The sequence below is a fragment of the Lutjanus erythropterus genome, chromosome 1 (genome assembly GCF_056507025.1).
Source record: "Lutjanus erythropterus isolate fLutEry1 chromosome 1, fLutEry1.hap2, whole genome shotgun sequence".
Classification (NCBI taxonomy): domain Eukaryota; kingdom Metazoa; phylum Chordata; class Actinopteri; order Lutjaniformes; family Lutjanidae; genus Lutjanus; species Lutjanus erythropterus.
The window spans coordinates 39,387,754-39,409,106 of NC_139317.1; the positions used below are offsets into that span (position 1 = coordinate 39,387,754).

The window sequence follows — 21,353 nt, forward strand, 5'->3', positions numbered from 1 at the left end:
TCAAGTAGTGTCTCATTTGACCAAAGTTATGTTATGTTATGTAATGTCATGTTACTGTGAAGATAGAGGCTTTAGCTGAGGTAATCTATCTTCATGCCTGACTGAAGTGTACTCAGCTGCTTCAGGATGGTTAAAAATTCATCACTTGCCACACAAGAACTTTGTTACACTCATCAGCAGCCCACTGTATTGTACTGCTGCAGCTGTATTACATGAACATGCGGTGAAGAACTGTAGTGGTGTCAGTGTGGACAAACGCTTAGGGACCGTTACAAGCTACAACATATTTATTTCATGATTTTCAATGTGTTCTTTAAGCTTTAAGCTGCTATATTTTGACACATGAGGTGATATGATTCTCCTCCTTAGGGTGACTACATGATGAGAAGGTGGTGTGTGTCTTGTTAAAGGGCAAGTTTGTACAACGTACTTAACTCTGAAATTCTGACCACTGTAGCCATCACGCTTGACAAAAGGCAACAACTGTCGTGATGCTTTGGTCCATTACACACATTGGTAAAGCGGGAAAAAAAAACATCAGTGGACTGGGGTTACTGGTGCAGTACAAGCGATCCAGCTACCATTCAGGCAGATCTAATCCCCTCTGTGCTATTCAAAGTTAAAGCCTCCTGGAAATCTGGATGTGATGGTTGAATTACACTCTTAGAAGGAAAAGTCCTAACTAGGACCATATAGGGTTCTTTGGCTTGTCCCCACAAGAGAACCCTTTCTGATTCCTTGTTGAACCTTTTATACAGGTTCCATGTGCAACTCTTTCAGAAGGTTCTGTCTAGAACCCAACATAAAGGGTTAAACCTAGAACCATCTGTGAAAGCTTCGACCCAGAACCCCAATCAGACCATTTCCACCAACATGAAACTAGGCCTGTTGAATTTCACACACCTAATTTTGTAATGGCTCTGAGCATTTCAACCAAAAATAAATTGGTTCAGAACCTGAAAAGTTGATTTTCAGCTGGCACCCAACAACATCAACAACAAAAAAGCATGTTTTCCAAAGTAGGTGTGTCTTATTCCACAGGTTGTTGTGTATTGTGCAGCGCCCTCTATTGATCACATCCTTGGTTCCATACAATGGTTCCACTCAAAACTGGTGGAAATGCGGGGTGGTTCACAAAATACGTAACACTCAGGTTCCAAGGATCATGAACGGAATTTGTTTAAGAACCAGAGCTTATTTGGTGGAAAAGTGCCCTGTGAGAAATTTTTACAGAGAACTCTTCTATTGTGTAATGGTTCCACCACAACTTTCCACTTTCAAAGGGTGCTAACAAGAAGCCACCTATGGGGATCTACCAAGAGTCCTTTTTTTTTTTTTTTTTTAAATCCAAGAGTTTTGTGTTGTACCCACCGAGGGGGTTCTACCAAGAACCCTTGTATATCCCAAGGGTTTCATGTAGAACCCAACCAGGGGTATCTAAAATGATAAATTATAACAATTTACCTTGAACTTTCCTGTCGTCTGGGGTTCTACAAAAGATGATATTCTACAGATGAGGCAAAAACGTTTGAATGATATAGATTATATATTGTGGTAATCCATCATTTGAACCATCTATGTTACAGTTACCATTGTTTAAATTGAAAAAAATATCTTTTTAACACCCATGATTTTAACAATCCTTGAAGGACCTTTTCCTCCAAGAGGGGTTCTCTGAATGAAAAGGGTTCTTAATAGATCACTTGGTCTTCCCACCTGCAATACTCCCATCAGCTGCACTATGATCTTGATTCTTCTGTAAGCAAATTGAATACTTCACTGGTTATTTTACAGTTTATTCAGTCATAAAATGCAAAAACTCACCTTGACTCGTAGCACCAATTTTTCACAGTGTTTGTCCGGTTTGTATCAGGGATTAGAACGATGAGGTTCACCCACACTGAAGTTTGTCATGCGGAAGAATGAAAATGACAGCAGAGTGGCAGAGCAGAGTGCCACAGAGACAGCAGTACAAAAAAACACAGGGCAAAAATCCTCTATCATAACTGTGAAATAAGAGCACTGAGTGCCAAGGTCACTTACCACTCACCCCACACAGCTTTTGGCTCACAATATTCCTCCGACCATTCAGATGCTCTATCAGGACCAATTCAATAGCATCTGAAGCAGCACAATCTATCAGGCAAACTGTGGACTCAGCAGGAAGAGCGTCCATTTCTCATGGAGTCACTCAGAGTACCCGGGGTGATTTAAGATCAACCACAGTGCCTGCTGATGCAGTGCAAGCCAACTGAAGACATTATTTTAGGATGCCTCTTAATCACAAGGTCTAAAGGAAGAAGAATGCACTCATGCATTTATCCTGTAACAAACAAATAAATTAGCAGAACATAGATGCACATGATGGCAGAGTTTGTATCTAATGCTAAAACCTTTGATGCCCTTTGTAGGCTTTGGGTTTGTTCTCAGAAACGATTTTTGTATTTTTGTTGTTTTTTCAATATAATATTTACAGTATACACATATTTTGTGTCTTTTCTGTAACCGATTTATCAATGATTGTTGAATATATAAACAAAATGGTGACAAAAACATGATGAAGCTGTACTAAAAATATCTTTTTTTGTTTACATCTGGTGAATTAAACTAGCAAAATTCATAACAAACTAATGTACCCAAATTAATGACAAAAATATAAGTCAACAGGAAAACATATATGGGTTCAAAACATGGTCGTTTTTCCAGACATGAAATGTTCATATCTGTAATAAATACACATTTTGGTGGGTGCATACAATAATAGTAATAATAATAATAATCTACTAACCTTTATTAATATATATTGTATATCTTGCAGAAAACAGAAATACAAGATGCTTGACAAAATAAAGATACAGGGAAATAAAACCACAATTTATACATCACACAGTGTAATAAAAATGGAAATAGAAATACAAATGCTAGACTGTATAGGTGAGTTTTTAGAAACTTTTTAAACTGCGGCACTGATTCAGATGCCCTGATGTGGAAGGAGAGTTTGTTCCATGATCTCCTTTTGTTTTAAACGTAGACTTTGGGACTTTTAACAACATATGATTCTCTGATTGGAGGGGTCTCAGGGCAGAATAAGGGGTTAGGAGTTCTGAGATTTATGTAAGACCTCTGTGAGCTGTACATTCAGAGCAGACGGTGTGCATCTCTGACTGTGACCTCCCCACTGTCGGCTTCCTGTCATGTTGGTGATGAAGCGACTTAAAGGTCATTTTACTCTTGACCTCACTGGACATTTCAGTAATTAAAAGCATAATTAAAATGACTTGTGTGTGAGTTAATATTCAATTAGGTAGATTTGAGGTTTACAAGAGAATCTGTATGCTGAACCAGCTTCTATTTTAAACAGCGAAATGAATTTCTAGAGCAGTGGGCTGTAACACAGCTCCCAGGAGATCTGTAGACAAAAGCTTTGTTTTTAACCGCAGCGAACACACACGTTATCCCCAGTGAATGAAAATGACACACTAGCCTACTTATGTGGTTTGATCTTCAGATCAATGCATTAAAATGTCAAAAAAAAACAATTTTAAAGTCTAATTAGTAATTATTTTCATCATTATTTAATCTGCCTTTTATTTTCTTGATGAAATAGTGAAAAATTAATCATTTAAAGTCAAAAGTCAGTATTGCCTATTTTGTCCAACCACAATATAATGAATTTTTGTTTAAAAAAATACCAGTGTGAAGGATTTAGTTGCATCTAAGTGTCAGTTTGCAGATTGCAGACACCTCCCATCATCCTTCCTTTCGAAGCATGCAGAAGGACCATACGGTGGCTGCAAAACTGGCAGAAAACACAAAAGGCTGTATCTAAAACCAGTGTCAGGTTTGTCTGTTCTGGGCTAGTCTGACTCAATGTGTGCACACTGCAGCTACGAGTCCTGCCATTGGTCGCCTGCTTCAAGTGGCATCTGCTATCTACGTTTTTAAAGTCCCTGCGAAACAAAAGCAACCTACAAACTGAAAATGGAAAATCAGCACTTGGGACACTAATGGAACGAACATAAACAACCTAACAGCTGATACATTTTCTTTTGCAGTGATGTAGTAATTTTTTTTTGACACAATTTTGCAGCTGCACAGTCGCCACATCCTCAGCTTAGCGCTGCCCAAAACATTTGTGACTGCTTCAAAGCAATGCAAACAAGTTAGAGCATTTTTCCCCCTATAGCAGAATGCATATGCATGGATTCAGTCCTTTCTACAGCGCTGAGCTCTGTAGAGAGGTCTGGCTATGGAAGACGAGTTCTGGGCTACTGTAGAAACACAGTGATATGCATTCTGTGTATGTAAAAATTATTTTCTAAGGTAACACTTTTCAGGTGATTAAACACTATTGAAAACACACTTATGAATTTTATTCCATTTCTGCTATATTGTGCCAATAAAGACGCTGAAGGCTGTGATTCACAATTATTTTCATCATCACTTAATCTGCTGATTATTTTCTTAATTAATCTTTGTCTGCAAACTGAAAAATGCCAATCAGGATTTCCAGCCCAAATTCAAAACATTAAATTACTTTTTCTTGTCCAACCGAAGAGTCTGAAGAAAAGAGACTGTGTACTTTTGCTTTAACTATTATTATCAAGTCAAAGGCTGTCTGACTGGTATCTTGGTTTCTAACCAAATACCTGCAAGACTAATGGCATTCCCATTTGTTTGTGTTAAGTGTTTGTTAGCAAATGTGATTATGCTGATACACTGAACTAAGATGGAGGGCACGATAATCATTATTCCTACAAACATTCTCATTGTTAGTTTGTTAAGCTGCTAACAAACTAACAATTTTAGCTTGAAGCACTGCAGTAGCAAAGCCACAATCACATAGTCTGACTTTAGACTCTTATTGTTGTGTGATGATGATGTTTTGATTGAACGCAAGCAACAAATGCTAGTCAACTGTAAACACAAATATAACAAAAAATAATGAAGAATTTAAAGAATTGAAGAGGCAACAATATACACAAATTTGCGTACATGAAGGTTGGTTTATGACAGATAATGTGAATTATTGATGATGAAGACAACATAAACTGTTTAGTTAAACATGTCCATCTAATGAACAAACCATGTTTAAAAAGTAGGTTTGTCTGTGGAGTCCTCCCTTCAGAGGTTTATTTAGGCCTAACAGTGTGGACCCCAACCCATAATCCTCCTGCAGACACACCTGTAGAGGAGAGTATAAAGAGCCTGGACTGAACTGAGTCAAACATCCAGCTTCAAGGAGTCTCTCCACAGCAGCTCCACAGCCTCCAGACCGTCCCTGAAGATGACTCTCTCTGCCAGCCTGCTGCTGCTGCTCCTGCTCGGCCTCTCTCAGGCACTTCCTCTCCAGGAGGAAGGAGGACATGAAGAGGACACTGTTGACATCACCACCAGGATTCTGACTTCAAACAACGGCACTGATGAGATCCTGCTGGAAGGAGACCTGCTGGCTCCCAGAACCAGAAACGCCATGGTGTGCTGGTACCAGAGCTGCCTGTGGAGGAAAGCTTCCAACGGTCTGGTGATGATCCCCTTCACCATAAGCAGTGAGTTCACCAGCTGGGAGAGACAGAAGATCGACTACGCCATGCAGACCTACCACAGCAAAACCTGCATCCGTTTCGTGCCCCGTCAGAACGAGTACGACTACATCAGCATCGAGAACAAAGTTGGATGTTTCTCCTCTCTGGGCAAAGAGGGAGGCAGACAGGTGCTCTCTCTCAACAGACAGGGCTGCATGTACCACGGCATCATCCAGCACGAGATCAACCACGCTCTGGGCTTCCAGCACGAACAGACCAGGAGCGACCGCGACGGCTACGTCAGGATCAACTGGGAGAACATCAACCCGCAGATGGCCTACAACTTCTACAAGCAGACCACCAACAACCTGAACACTCCCTACGACTACTCCTCCATCATGCACTATGGAAGAACAGCCTTCTCCATCCAGTACGGGAGGGACTCCATCACCCCCATCCCTGATCCCAACATCCAGATCGGCCAGAGGCAGGGCATGTCCTACTGGGACATCATGAGGATCAACATACTCTACGGCTGCTAACAACAACGCTGATGCTAAATGCAACAAATTCTCAATCAATGATAAAGATTGCAGTTTCTTTTAATGTATTATTTCAAATGTTCAGACAACAGAATATATGACCCTCCACATGCCTAGTTTATCTGTAATAAAGGTGATGCAAAATCCTGACTGCTGTATAGTTATTTTTCTCTATTTGAATGCCTGCAAAAAATTGACATGATGTGTTAGCACAAGATCAATAGATACTTTTTACTGTCCCCAAAAGGGAAACTTTTGTGCCTACATTTACATACAACAACAGACAACATAAATGCATTTGTACTGAATAAACTAGCGAGCTATGAATTTTAGCACTGGCATGGAATATGCAATCACTCAGCAGGGCATTATAGGGCAGGGTTGCATGTAATTCCCCCACTAATACAGTGTGTTTAATATTAGCAAGTAATAAATTATGTTCAATTTTAACTGCTTTTTGAGTGTTTTATTACTGTTAGATGTGTTGACTAAATTAAAATTTGTGTTTAGTCAACAGGAAGATGTATTGCCAGGAACATCCCTAGGTCACACACACAAACAGAGAAACATATATTTAAAGCCAAGCAGGTACACATGGAGGAAGAGAGAAAGAGAATATTAATATTAAAATGGAATCAACAGTTTCTTTAAAGAGAGTAAAAACACACACAGGTGCTAGTTATAGGCTATATATTAAAATATATAATCTAAAACTGGTTGTAAGCTATATTAAAAAGATAAATTTTGAGTTGTTGGAGTCAGCAACTCCAATGTCTAAAGGCAGAGAGGTCCACATTTTGAGAATAGTTAAAAGAGCAGCTGTAAAGGATCTTATTGTTCGAGGAGGATCATAAAATCAGTGAGTCTGTGATATAAAGAGGGACTTTAAAATCAATTTTAAAAGATACAGGGAGCCAGTATAGCTTGTGTAAAACAGGAGTTATATGATCTTTCATTTCATCGCTCAGTTTTTGTTAAAACCTCAGCAGCAGTATTCTGAATGGTTTTACAACAGCAGCTTTAGGTATCCCAGAGTTAAAAGCATTACAATAGTCAGGACAACGAGAAATAAAGGCAAAAACAAGATTTTCAGCATCTTGCGGGTTCAGTGGAGGTCTCACCTTCACTATATTGCCCAAATGATTAAAGGCAGTTTTGATTAATAGGTGGTAAAATTAAGGTCAGAGTATAAAATGATACCGAGGTTCTCATTTGTGGTCTTCTGTGCAAGGCCAGATATCCCAAGTCAGCAAGAACTGAATCCTTCTTGTTCTTTGAGCCAAATAGGAAGATCTCAAACTTACCTTCCTTTAGCTTTAGGAAGTTCTTGCTCATCCAGTCATTAATAGCTGCTGCACAGTCAATTAGGTTGGACTGAGTATTTGGGTCATCTGGGCTCACAGACACATATAACTGTGTGTCGTCAGCATAGCAGTGAAAATTGACGCTATGCTGATGGAACATGTTTCCAAGTGGCAGTACGTACTGTATATTGAGAACAACAAAGGTCCTACACTGCCGATGCACAGTCCTCAATCCTAACATGAAATTTCCTTTCAGTAATATATTATTGAAAACCGGTTAGAGCTGTACCAGAGAGGCCAACCCATTTCTTAAGACTGCTAAGTAAAAAAATTGTGGTCAGTAGTGTCAATAGCGTATAGTAAAAGGCAGCACTAAAGAACAGACATGTTTCCACTGTCAGCATTATATATAGGTCTGAAGCCAGATTGAAAAAAATCAAGAAGGTTGTTCTCAGAAATGTGTTTGCTTAAATTCTTTGACACTACTTTCTCTAAAACCTTGCTCACAAGAGTTAAATTTGAAATGGGGCAGTAATTATTAAGAGAGGAGGGGTCCAGGTTTATTTTTTAAAGTTTTTTTTAAAGGTTTGCTGTCTTAAAAGGTTTTGGGAAAATTCTAGGGAGAAATTTATAATAAGGAGTATATTTAGATACAGTTTATCATAAGCGCACTTGAAGAGGTAAGCTGAAATATGGTCGAGAGAACAGGTAGAGGGTTTCATACTACAGACAGTTTTACAGAGCTCGTCCTCAGTGGTTATGTCAAACATAGTAATGATACCTGATATGGGTCATTTGAAGTGGGAGTCTAGTGTGTCCTGGCATGGTTTGAAAGTTAAGCCTAATATTTTTTATTTTAAAATCAACAATTCTTCCCCTTAAAAAATGGGTTTTATGGTTGAGAATAGTGTCCTGGGATTGTTTGAGTTGGTTGTGACAATGTTTAAGAAATGGGTTCACCTTGCATCTCAGGATGTTTTATTGTATTAAATATTATTTTCATGGTGTCATAGTGAACAGTCAATTTAAGTTTTCTTCATTTGCACGCTGCTCCTCAACATGCACTGTTCAATTTACGAATAGCACTTGTTCTCCAGTTTTCCTTGAACTAAAAATTGCTTTAATACAAAATAGGAATTTTTAAAGGCTGAAGACAGTATAGACAGTAGATGTTTAGTTAAACATGTCCCATCTACTGACCAGAAATAACAAACCATGTGTAAAAAGTAGGTTTGTCTGTGGAGTCCTCCCTTCAGAGGTTTATTTAGGCCTAACAGTGTGGACCCCAACCCATAATCCTCCTGCAGACACACCTGTAGAGGAGAGTATAAAGAGCCTGGACTGAACTGAGTCAAACGTCCAGCTTCAAGGAGTCTCTCCACAGCAGCTCCACAGCCTCCAGACCGTCCCTGAAGATGACTCTCTCTGCCAGCCTGCTGCTGCTGCTCCTGCTCGGCCTCTCTCAGGCACTTCCTCTCCAGGAGGAAGGAGGACATGAAGAGGACACCATCGACATCACCACCAGGATTCTGACCTCAAACAACGGCACCAATGAGATCCTGCTGGAAGGAGACCTGCTGGCTCCCAGAACCAGAAACGCCATGGTGTGCTGGTACCAGAGCTGCCTGTGGAGGAAAGCTTCCAACGGTCTGGTGATGATCCCCTTCACCATAAGCAGTGAGTTCACCAGCTGGGAGAGGCAGAAGATCGACTACGCCATGCAGACCTACCACAGCAAAACCTGCATCCGCTTCGTGCCCCGTCAGAACGAGTACGACTACATCAGCATCGAGAACAAAGTTGGATGTTTCTCCTCTCTGGGCAAAGAGGGAGGCAGACAGGTGCTCTCTCTCAACAGACAGGGCTGCATGTACCACGGCATCATCCAGCACGAGATCAACCACGCTCTGGGCTTCCAGCACGAACAGACCAGGAGCGACCGCGACGGCTACGTCAGGATCAACTGGGAGAACATCAACCCGCAGATGGCCTACAACTTCTACAAGCAGACCACCAACAACCTGAACACTCCCTACGACTACTCCTCCATCATGCACTATGGAAGAACAGCCTTCTCCATCCAGTATGGGAGGGACTCCATCACCCCCATCCCTGATCCCAACATCCAGATCGGCCAGAGGCAGGGCATGTCCTACTGGGACATCATGAGGATCAACATGCTCTACGGCTGCTAACAATAAGGCTGATGCTAAATGCAACAAATTCTCAATCAATGATAAAGATTGCAGTTTCTTTGAATGTATTATTTCAAATGTTCAGACAACAGAATATATGACCCTCCACATGCCTAGTTTATCTGTAATAAAGGTGATGCAAAATCCTGACTGCTGTATAGTTATTTTTCTCTATTTGAATGCCTGCAAAAAATTGACATGATGTGTTAGCACAAGATCAATAGATACTTTTTACTGTCCCCAAAAGGGAAACTTTTGTGCCTACATTTACATACAACAACAGACAACATAAATGCATTTGTACTGAATAAACTAGCGAGCTATGAATTTTAGCACTGGCATGGAATATGCAATCACTCAGCAGGGCATTATAGGGCAGGGTTGCATGTAATTCCCCCACTAATACAGTGTGTTTAATATAAGCAAGTAATAAATTATGTTCAATTTTAACTGCTTTTTGAGTGTTTTATTACTGTTAGATGTGTTGACTAAATTAAAATTTGTGTTTAGTCAACAGGAAGATGTATTGCCAGGAACATCCCTAGGTCACACACACAAACAGAGAAACATATATTTAAAGCCAAGCAGGTACACATGGAGGAAGAGAGAAAGAGAATATTAATATTAAAATGGAATCAACAGTTTCTTTAAAGAGAGTAAAAACACACACAGGTGCTAGTTATAGGCTATATATTAAAATATATAATCTAAAACTGGTTGTAAGCTATATTAAAAAGATAAATTTTGAGTTGTTAGAGTCAGCAACTCCAATGTCTAAAGGCAGAGAGGTCCACATTTTGAGAATAGTTAAAAGAGCAGCTGTAAAGGATCTTATTGTTCGAGGAGGATCATAAAATCAGTGAGTCTGTGATATAAAGAGGGACTTTAAAATCAATTTTAAAAGATACAGGGAGCCAGTATAGCTTGTGTAAAACAGGAGTTATATGATCTTTCATTTCATCGCTCAGTTTTTGTTAAAACCTCAGCAGCAGTATTCTGAATGGTTTTACAACAGCAGCTTTAGGTATCCCAGAGTTAAAAGCATTACAATAGTCAGGACAACGAGAAATAAAGGCAAAAACAAGATTTTCAGCATCTTGCGGGTTCAGTGGAGATCTCACTTTCACTATATTGCCCAAATGATTAAAGGCAGTTTTGATTAATGGGTGGTAAAATTAAGGTCAGAGTATAAAATGATACCGAGGTTCTCATTTGTGGTCTTCTGTGCAAGGCCAGATATCCCAAGTCAGCAAGAACTGAATCCTTCTTGTTCTTTGAGCCAAATAGGAAGATCTCAAACTTACCTTCCTTTAGCTTTAGGAAGTTCTTGCTCATCCAGTCATTAATAGCTGCTACACAGTCAGTTAGGTTGGACTGAGTATTTGGGTCATCTGGGCTCACAGACACATATAACTGTGTGTCGTCAGCATAGCAGTGAAAATTGATGCTATGCTGATGGAACATGTTTCCAAGTGGCAGTACCTACTATATATTGAGAACAACAAAGGTCCTACACTGCCGATGCACAGTCCTCAATCTTAACATGAAATTTCCTTTCAGTAATATATTATTGAAAACCGGTTAGAGCTGTACCAGAGAGGCCAACCCATTTCTTAAGACTGCTAAGTAAAAAATTGTGGTCAGTAGTGTCAATAGCGTATAGTAAAAGGCAGCACTAAAGAACAGACATGTTTCCACTGTCAGCATTATATATAGGTCTGAAGCCAGATTGAAAATTATCAAGAAGGTTGTTCTCAGAAATGTGTTTGCTTAAATTCTTTGACACTACTTTCTCTAAAACCTTGCTCACAAGAGTTAAATTTGAAATGGGGCAGTAATTATTAAGAGAGGAGGGGTCCAGGTTTATTTTTTAAAGTTTTTTTTAAAGGTTTGCTGTCTTAAAAGGTTTTGGGAAAATTCTAGGGAGAAATTTATAATAAGGAGTATATTTAGATACAGTTTATCATAAGCGCACTTGAAGAGGTAAGCTGAAATATGGTCGAGAGAACAGGTAGAGGGTTTCATACTACAGACAGTTTTACAGAGCTCGTCCTCAGTGGTTATGTCAATCATAGTAATGATACCTGATATGGGTCATTTGAAGTGGGAGTCTAGTGTGTCCTGGCATGGTTTGAAAGTTAAGCCTAATATTTTTTATTTTAAAATCAACAATTCTTCCCCTTAAAAAATGGGTTTTATGGTTGAGAATAGTGTCCTGGGATTGTTTGAGTTGGTTGTGACAATGTTTAAGAAATGGGTTCACCTTGCATCTCAGGATGTTTTATTGTATTAAATATTATTTTCATGGTGTCATAGTGAACAGTCAATTTAAGTTTTCTTCATTTGCACGCTGCTCCTCAACATGCACTGTTCAATTTACGAATAGCACTTGTTCTCCAGTTTTCCTTGAACTAAAAATTGCTTTAATACAAAATAGGAATTTTTAAAGGCTGAAGACAGTATAGACAGTAGATGTTTAGTTAAACATGTCCCATCTACTGACCAGAAATAACAAACCATGTGTAAAAAGTAGGTTTGTCTGTGGAGTCCTCCCTTCAGAGGTTTATTTAGGCCTAACAGTGTGGACCCCAACCCATAATCCTCCTGCAGACACACCTGTAGAGGAGAGTATAAAGAGCCTGGACTGAACTGAGTCAAACGTCCAGCTTCAAGGAGTCTCTCCACAGCAGCTCCACAGCCTCCAGACCGTCCCTGAAGATGACTCTCTCTGCCAGCCTGCTGCTGCTGCTCCTGCTCGGCCTCTCTCAGGCACTTCCTCTCCAGGAGGAAGGAGGACATGAAGAGGACACCATCGACATCACCACCAGGATTCTGACCTCAAACAACGGCACCAATGAGATCCTGCTGGAAGGAGACCTGCTGGCTCCCAGAACCAGAAACGCCATGGTGTGCTGGTACCAGAGCTGCCTGTGGAGGAAAGCTTCCAACGGTCTGGTGATGATCCCCTTCACCATAAGCAGTGAGTTCACCAGCTGGGAGAGGCAGAAGATCGACTACGCCATGCAGACCTACCACAGCAAAACCTGCATCCGCTTCGTGCCCCGTCAGAACGAGTACGACTACATCAGCATCGAGAACAAAGTTGGATGTTTCTCCTCTCTGGGCAAAGAGGGAGGCAGACAGGTGCTCTCTCTCAACAGACAGGGCTGCATGTACCACGGCATCATCCAGCACGAGATCAACCACGCTCTGGGCTTCCAGCACGAACAGACCAGGAGCGACCGCGACGGCTACGTCAGGATCAACTGGGAGAACATCAACCCGCAGATGGCCTACAACTTCTACAAGCAGACCACCAACAACCTGAACACTCCCTACGACTACTCCTCCATCATGCACTATGGAAGAACAGCCTTCTCCATCCAGTACGGGAGGGACTCCATCACCCCCATCCCTGATCCCAACATCCAGATCGGCCAGAGGCAGGGCATGTCCTACTGGGACATCATGAGGATCAACATGCTCTACGGCTGCTAACAATAAGGCTGATGCTAAATGCAACAAATTCTCAATCAATGATAAAGATTGCAGTTTCTTTGAATGTATTATTTCAAATGTTCAGACAACAGAATATATGACCCTCCACATGCCTAGTTTATCTGTAATAAAGGTGATGCAAAATCCTGACTGCTGTATAGTTATTTTTCTCTATTTGAATGCCTGCAAAAAATTGACATGATGTGTTAGCACAAGATCAATAGATACTTTTTACTGTCCCCAAAAGGGAAACTTTTGTGCCTACATTTACATACAACAACAGACAACATAAATGCATTTGTACTGAATAAACTAGCGAGCTATGAATTTTAGCACTGGCATGGAATATGCAATCACTCAGCAGGGCATTATAGGGCAGGGTTGCATGTAATTCCCCCACTAATACAGTGTGTTTAATATAAGCAAGTAATAAATTATGTTAAATTTTAACTGCTTTTTGAGTGTTTTATTACTGTTAGATGTGTTGACTAAATTAAAATTTGTGTTTAGTCAACAGGAAGATGTATTGCCAGGAACATCCCTAGGTCACACACACAAACAGAGAAACATATATTTAAAGCCAAGCAGGTACACATGGAGGAAGAGAGAAAGAGAATATTAATATTAAAATGGAATCAACAGTTTCTTTAAAGAGAGTAAAAACACACACAGGTGCTAGTTATAGGCTATATATTAAAATATATAATCTAAAACTGGTTGTAAGCTATATTAAAAAGATAAATTTTGAGTTGTTAGAGTCAGCAACTCCAATGTCTAAAGGCAGAGAGGTCCACATTTTGAGAATAGTTAAAAGAGCAGCTGTAAAGGATCTTATTGTTCGAGGAGGATCATAAAATCAGTGAGTCTGTGATATAAAGAGGGACTTTAAAATCAATTTTAAAAGATACAGGGAGCCAGTATAGCTTGTGTAAAACAGGAGTTATATGATCTTTCATTTCATCGCTCAGTTTTTGTTAAAACCCTGGCAGCAGCATTCTGAATGGTTTTACAACAGCAGCTTTAGGTATCCCAGAGTTAAAAGCATTACAATAGTCAGGACAACGAGAAATAAAGGCAAAAACAAGATTTTCAGCATCTTGCGGGTTCAGTGGAGATCTCACCTTCACTATATTGCCCAAATGATTAAAGGCAGTTTTGATTAATGGGTGGTAAAATTAAGGTCAGAGTATAAAATGATACCGAGGTTCTCATTTGTGGTCTTCTGTGCAAGGCCAGATATCCCAAGTCAGCAAAAACTGAATCCTTCTTGTTCTTTGAGCCAAATAGGAAGATCTCAAACTTACCTTCCTTTAGCTTTAGGAAGTTCTTGCTCATCCAGTCATTAATAGCTGCTACACAGTCAGTTAGGTTGGACTGAGTATTTGGGTCATCTGGGCTCACAGACACATATAACTGTGTGTCGTCAGCATAGCAGTGAAAATTGATGCTATGCTGATGGAACATGTTTCCAAGTGGCAGTACCTACTATATATTGAGAACAACAAAGGTCCTACACTGCCGATGCACAGTCCTCAATCTTAACATGAAATTTCCTTTCAGTAATATATTATTGAAAACCGGTTAGAGCTGTACCAGAGAGGCCAACCCATTTCTTAAGACTGCTAAGTAAAAAATTGTGGTCAGTAGTGTCAATAGCGTATAGTAAAAGGCAGCACTAAAGAACAGACATGTTTCCACTGTCAGCATTATATATAGGTCTGAAGCCAGATTGAAAATTATCAAGAAGGTTGTTCTCAGAAATGTGTTTGCTTAAATTCTTTGACACTACTTTCTCTAAAACCTTGCTCACAAGAGTTAAATTTGAAATGGGGCAGTAATTATTAAGAGAGGAGGGGTCCAGGTTTATTTTTTAAAGTTTTTTTTAAAGGTTTGCTGTCTTAAAAGGTTTTGGGAAAATTCTAGGGAGAAATTTATAATAAGGAGTATATTTAGATACAGTTTATCATAAGCGCACTTGAAGAGGTAAGCTGGAATAGGGTCGAGAGAACAGGTAGAGGGTTTCATACTACAGACAGTTTTACAGAGCTCGTCCTCAGTGGTTATGTCAATCATAGTAATGATACCTGATATGGGTCATTTGAAGTGGGAGTCTAGTGTGTCCTGGCATGGTTTGAAAGTTAAGCCTAATATTTTTTATTTTAAAATCAACAATTCTTCCCCTTAAAAAATGGGTTTTATGGTTGAGAATAGTGTCCTGGGATTGTTTGAGTTGGTTGTGACAATGTTTAAGAAATGGGTTCACCTTGCATCTCAGGATGTTTTATTGTATTAAATATTATTTTCATGGTGTCATAGTGAACAGTCAATTTAAGTTTTCTTCATTTGCACGCTGCTCCTCAACATGCACTGTTCAATTTACGAATAGCACTTGTTCTCCAGTTTTCCTTGAATTAAAAATTGCTTTAATACAAAATAGGAATTCTTAAAGGCTGAAGACAGTATAGACAGTAGATGTTTAGTTAAACATGTCCCATCTACTGACCAGAAATAACAAACCATGTGTAAAAAGTAGGTTTGTCTGTGGAGTCCTCCCTTCAGAGGTTTATTTAGGACTAACAGTGTGGACCCTGACCCATAATCCTCCTGCAGACACACCTGTAGAGGAGAGTATAAAGAGCCTGGACTGAACTGAGTCAAACATCCAGCTTCAAGGAGTCTCTCCACAGCAGCTCCACAGCCTCCAGACCGTCCCTGAAGATGACTCTCTCTGCCAGCCTGCTGCTGCTGCTCCTGCTCGGCCTCTCTCAGGCACTTCCTCTCCAGGAGGAAGGAGGACATGAAGAGGACACTGTTGACATCACCACCAGGATTCTGACCTCCAACAACGGCACAGATGAGATCCTGCTGGAAGGAGACCTGCTGGCTCCCAGAACCAGAAACGCCATGGTGTGCTGGTACCAGAGCTGCCTGTGGAGGAAAGCTTCCAACAGTCTGGTGATGATCCCCTTCACCATAAGCAGTGAGTTCACCAGCTGGGAGAGGCAGAAGATCGACTACGCCATGCAGACCTACCACAGCAAAACCTGCATCCGTTTCGTGCCCCGTCAGAACGAGTACGACTACATCAGCATCGAGAACAAAGTTGGATGTTTCTCCTCTCTGGGCAAAGAGGGAGGCAGACAGGTGCTCTCTCTCAACAGACAGGGCTGCATGTACCACGGCATCATCCAGCACGAGATCAACCACGCTCTGGGCTTCCAGCACGAACAGACCAGGAGCGACCGCGACGGCTACGTCAGGATCAACTGGGAGAACATCAACCCGCAGATGGCCTACAACTTCTACAAGCAGACCACCAACAACCTGAACACTCCCTACGACTACTCCTCCATCATGCACTATGGAAGAACAGCCTTCTCCATCCAGTACGGGAGGGACTCCATCACCCCCATCCCTGATCCCAACATCCAGATCGGCCAGAGGCAGGGCATGTCCTACTGGGACATCATGAGGATCAACATGCTCTATGGCTGCTAACAACAATGCTGATGCTAAATGCAACAAATTCTCACTTTTTCTGTTTCTTTTTTAATGCATTAATCTATGAAATCAGTGGCAAATACTGTGACTTCTTTTACCATATTTTTTAAAATGTTCAGACAACATTTTATGTATGACTACCCCAGATGCTTAAATTATCTGTAATAAAGGTGACGCAAAATGACTGATTGCTGTCTAGTTATTTGTCTCAATTTGTGTGCCTGCAAAAATTTGACAAGTGTTAACACAAGACTAATGGATGGCTTTTATTGTCCACAAAATGGATAGTTTTTTTTCCACAGTGTAAAGTGTGCCTCCAGAACATACATACATTTACATACAACAACATACAACACTGTTCTGAGGAAGGGGGTTGATTGTTTAATGTAATACAATAGGGATCTTGTCTACTCTAGTTTTAAAAGACTGACACAAAAACCAGTTGTCCAAGGACTGAAAAAAAATAGCCCAGATCAAGAAATGCACTCAGGACAATAATACATCAATAATCTTACACAACATACAATATGTTAAAATAATGCTGAAAGTAGTAAAATAAATTAATTAATTAACTAACATAATGTTAATTTAATGCACATACTAGTTTTGAAGTTGAGATTTGCACTTCTGTAACAAGAAGAGGTCACTCTAAAGAGTGCAGATCTCCACCAGTCATCCTGAAAAGATGTAACTCCTTTGTAACAACCAACATTATGATTAGTAACTGTAATTTAATTACATATTTTTTCTTAGTAACTCTAACAAATTACAAATACTTTTACACTATAATTTCATTACAAATAACTAGTTACTCCCTACACTGCTAGTCAATGGGCTGATGGGTCCAGTAGTATGTATCATGAGCTGAGGACACACACACCAAATTGCATTGTCTCCCCCAGGCTCACGCGGAGATGATCAATTCTAGGATCTGATACAACATGTATACACAATATACAATATACTGAACCAGCTCTGAGACATTACAAACAACTAAATGTTTAGCTGGAGATCTGGAGCGAAGGGTTTTATTTTAAACTGTGGAACACCCACAAATTCTTACAGTATCTTAAACAAATGAAACATAACATAGCAGACTAGCTGTTTGTTGATGTGTCAGATCAATACAGGAACAGGCGACCTCCTGATAAACTAATATGTCTTGGGTATATTATCAAGGCCCTAAACTCCTGTCTGTATTGATGTCTCACTATAGAAACGTTTCTTATATGTTTGATGGTTTAATTGAATACTAACTAGAAATCTATGATTTAATTTGGGTCAGGCAAAGCTACTCTCTATTTATCTGCTACTGTGATGAAAATTAAGTTGATCTGAAGTCTCTTTTAAAAAAAAGAGAAAGTTGCTGAAAAAATCTGAAAAGCTCACTTGGTAATTATGCCTGCACTTTTGAGACGGTCCCTAAGTTAAGCTTGTCATTTTCCCATCTACTGTCGAATCACACAAGGCTTCAGTATCAGATCATGAGATTAAAAAAAAAACCCTGTGTAACATCAGTCAAGCTTTAGCCTTCACTGAATAACAAATCCAGTGAAAACTGATGAAAAGTTATTTGAGGATCAACCTCACTGAACGTTAGCCCCAGTTTGTGCCTCTCATGTAAAAACCATTGTTTTCGAGTCACTGAGCTGAGCTTCAAGATGATCAAATAAAATTAAAACCTGTGATCCAGACTACTTTTTTCATCCTGATGGTCATATGAAAATTCTGAAGTTTCTGGAAATACCTTAAGAACAGCAGTAAGTGTATCTATGTGTCATTCTTGATTTGTTAGCCATGCTAGCAGTGTGGCTACAGGGATGACAGTGTTGGCCTGTCAGTCAGTCCACCACTTTGGTCTAGACTCAAATGTCTCAACAACAATAGAATGATTTCCATTAAAATATGGTACAGACATTCAAGGTCCTGAGATAATGAATTCTAATGGTAGTGGTGCATTATCCAGTAAAGTATCTAAACATCTGCATGATGTATTGGCTCTTTTCTTTTTTGCAGACATTCATTGTCCCTGGAACATGAATCTTACTGACTTTGCTGTTCCCCTGGCTTTTCTTCTCGAATAAGGCTGCCCAAAGTAGGGCCCACAGGCCAAAGCTGGCCCACCATAAGGTCTGGTTAGTCGCCAGATGTTTTTAGCAAAGCTTAAATATATAGTTATATTATTATTCTATTGATATTTATCCAGTTTTATTTTTTATGAGGAAAAAGGTTCTTTAAATATATAGAATTCCTTATTATTAATTATATTTCTTTATCTGAGTATGGCAGGCAGGGTGACTCAGGAGGTTAGTCCATTAAGTGAAGTACAATGAAATACCATACCATACTGTAAGTGTTTCACCCATGGCCCACTATTAACTTTCAGATTTGGCCTTCCTGGAGAGAATATTTGGGCACCCAGGTTCTAGATACAACATGACATCAAAATTCAAGTAAGTCCAATATTTTGGTTTAGGGCCAAAAACTAACATCCCGGTTTGGGAGGTTTACTATAAAATGTATTCAGATACATGTCCTGATTTCCTGTTAAAAAAAAAAAAAAAAAAGAAAATCAGCAACATAATCCTAGTATTACAATATTAAAAATGATGTAACATATGATGACTGTCTGTTACTTTTGGATTACCTCAATATGAAATTTGATTAAACTGTTTAGCCCAATACAGTGTTTATTACCTTGATAACTTATAGGCCTCTCTGCATTTGAACATTTGTTGGAAACATTTGAGATAATGTAAATGCACAACTCAACAAACCATACAGTATAGTATTTTAAGACATTTTAATGTAGAAATGAGTGAAAATTATGCCTTGTTTACTAGTAGTAAAGCGCCCAGTAAAGCTGTGTTCACCAATCTAATGACCCAGAAATAACAAACCATGTTTAAAAAGTAGGTTTGTCTGTGGAGTCCTCCCTTCAGAGGTTTATTTAGGCCTAACAGTGTGGACCCCAACCCATAATCCTCCTGCAGACACACCTGTAGAGGAGAGTATAAAGAGCCTGGACTGAACTGAGTCAAACATTCAGCTTCAAGGAGTCTCTCCACAGCAGCTCCACAGCCTCCAGACCGTCCCTGAAGATGACTCTCTCTGCCAGCCTGCTGCTGCTGCTGCTCCTGCTCGGCCTCTCTCAGGCACTTCCTCTCCAGAAGGAAGGAGGACATGAAGAGGACACTGTTGACATCACCACCAGGATTCTGACCTCCAACAACGGCACTGATGAGATCCTGCTGGAAGGAGACCTGCTGGCTCCCAGAACCAGAAACGCCATGGTGTGCTGGTACCAGAGCTGCCTGTGGAGGAAAGCTTCCAACGGTCTGGTGATGATCCCCTTCACCATAAGCAGTGAGTTCACCAGCTGGGAGAGACAGAAGATCGACTACGCCATGCAGACCTACCACAGCAAAACCTGCATCCGCTTCGTGCCCCGTCAGAACGAGTACGACTACATCAGCATTGAGAACAAAGTTGGATGTTTCTCCTCTCTGGGCAAAGAGGGAGGCAGACAGGTGCTCTCTCTCAACAGACAGGGCTGCATGTACCATGGCATCATCCAGCACGAGATCAACCACGCTCTGGGCTTCCAGCACGAACAGACCAGGAGCGACCGCGACGGCTACGTCAGGATCAACTGGGAGAACATCAACCCGCAGATGGCCTACAACTTCTACAAGCAGACCACCAACAACCTGAACACTCCCTACGACTACTCCTCCATCATGCACTATGGAAGAACAGCCTTCTCCATCCAGTACGGGAGGGACTCCATCACCCCCATCCCTGATCCCAACATCCAGATCGGCCAGAGGCAGGGCATGTCCTACTGGGACATCATGAGGATCAACATACTCTACGGCTGCTAACAACAACACCATGATTAAAGTTGTCATATATTTAGGAAAGCATGAGCTTAAATGCAAGAGATGCATTTTTTCCCAGTTGGCTCCTTGGTTTCTTTTATGATATTATTTCAATAAAGTCAGTGCAAAACTACTTACTATTGTCTGATTGTGTTGCTGTTGTTGTTATTTATACACGGCATTATCAAATGCTTGATTCTGATTGGTCACTTACTTTTACCATTCTAAGGTCTTATTTCTGTATAGCAGATCATTGCTATAAATAGCAGACCGTTGCTATGGACGCCTTTCTGATCGACTCTGGCGGATCACATCCTGTCATATCAATCCACAGAAAGACATCTACACCCTGCTGCAAGAAGCTGTTAGTTTTCTGTTGCTCCATCAGAAAAAAATGGAATATGCTTCCAATATCAATTTTAATGTATTTGTATTCATGGTTAATGGCTGACCAGTCCCCAGTAAAGAAAAGAAGAGGAGAGGAAAACAGTGCAGAGAAAGAAAGAGAGGTGAAAAGACACAAGGAGCTGGACAATAAGGAAACTGACAAAATTGAAGAAGACAGACATGAAGTAAATATTAAACAGAACAAAGTATGGGCCATGACTGTGAAATGTTCAGTTTAATGTGAATTATAATGCTAAATAGGCTCATCTTTGCCACGGAGTTAACAGGGGTTTATTTCCCTATAGTGACCCACTCACTCTACATTATCTCTTATGTATTTATCTATACATACACAAATTGGAGAGAAACCACCAGCAACACCAAAGTTATGTGGGAGGCCATTAAAAATGTCACAGGCTACAAAACCAGGAGAGCCCCCCTCACACATGAGGCCAAGATGAACTAAACACATTTTGTCTTTGCTGCCCCTTAACTCCAAATTTGATTTGGAGTGAATTTG

General features: G+C 40.2%; 5 protein-coding genes across 5 annotated transcripts; all 5 read left to right on the forward strand.

Moving 5' to 3' along the window:
* The first annotated feature begins 5,218 nt into the window (after positions 1-5,218).
* Positions 5,219-6,217, forward strand: LOC146333255 (high choriolytic enzyme 1-like). Its single transcript, XM_084721593.1, has one exon. The coding sequence runs from the start codon at positions 5,288-5,290 to the stop codon at positions 6,065-6,067; it is 780 nt and encodes a 259-aa protein (XP_084577719.1). The 5' UTR covers positions 5,219-5,287; the 3' UTR covers positions 6,068-6,217.
* A 2,518-nt stretch (positions 6,218-8,735) lies between these two features.
* On the forward strand, positions 8,736-9,716 carry LOC146333256 (high choriolytic enzyme 1-like). Its single transcript, XM_084721605.1, has one exon. The coding sequence runs from the start codon at positions 8,787-8,789 to the stop codon at positions 9,564-9,566; it is 780 nt and encodes a 259-aa protein (XP_084577731.1). The 5' UTR covers positions 8,736-8,786; the 3' UTR covers positions 9,567-9,716.
* Positions 9,717-12,233: 2,517 nt separating this feature from the next.
* On the forward strand, positions 12,234-13,214 carry LOC146333257 (high choriolytic enzyme 1-like). The gene has a single exon (XM_084721617.1). The coding sequence runs from the start codon at positions 12,285-12,287 to the stop codon at positions 13,062-13,064; it is 780 nt and encodes a 259-aa protein (XP_084577743.1). The 5' UTR covers positions 12,234-12,284; the 3' UTR covers positions 13,065-13,214.
* A 2,501-nt stretch (positions 13,215-15,715) lies between these two features.
* LOC146333258 (high choriolytic enzyme 1-like) lies at positions 15,716-16,728 on the forward strand. Its single transcript, XM_084721627.1, has one exon. The coding sequence runs from the start codon at positions 15,783-15,785 to the stop codon at positions 16,560-16,562; it is 780 nt and encodes a 259-aa protein (XP_084577753.1). The 5' UTR covers positions 15,716-15,782; the 3' UTR covers positions 16,563-16,728.
* A 2,911-nt stretch (positions 16,729-19,639) lies between these two features.
* Positions 19,640-20,579, forward strand: LOC146333259 (high choriolytic enzyme 1-like). The gene has a single exon (XM_084721638.1). It carries the CDS (start codon positions 19,667-19,669, stop codon positions 20,447-20,449), a length of 783 nt encoding a protein of 260 aa, XP_084577764.1. The 5' UTR covers positions 19,640-19,666; the 3' UTR covers positions 20,450-20,579.
* The last annotated feature ends 774 nt before the right edge of the window (positions 20,580-21,353 follow it).

What these genes read in the sequence shown, in the direction of transcription:
- LOC146333258 (XM_084721627.1), top strand. Translation starts at nt 15,783, where the DNA reads ATGACTCTCTCTGCCAGCCTGCTGCTGCTGCTCCTGCTCGGCCTCTCT.
- LOC146333259 (XM_084721638.1), top strand. Translation starts at nt 19,667, where the DNA reads ATGACTCTCTCTGCCAGCCTGCTGCTGCTGCTGCTCCTGCTCGGCCTC.
- LOC146333256 (XM_084721605.1), top strand. Translation starts at nt 8,787, where the DNA reads ATGACTCTCTCTGCCAGCCTGCTGCTGCTGCTCCTGCTCGGCCTCTCT.
- LOC146333255 (XM_084721593.1), top strand. Translation starts at nt 5,288, where the DNA reads ATGACTCTCTCTGCCAGCCTGCTGCTGCTGCTCCTGCTCGGCCTCTCT.
- LOC146333257 (XM_084721617.1), top strand. Translation starts at nt 12,285, where the DNA reads ATGACTCTCTCTGCCAGCCTGCTGCTGCTGCTCCTGCTCGGCCTCTCT.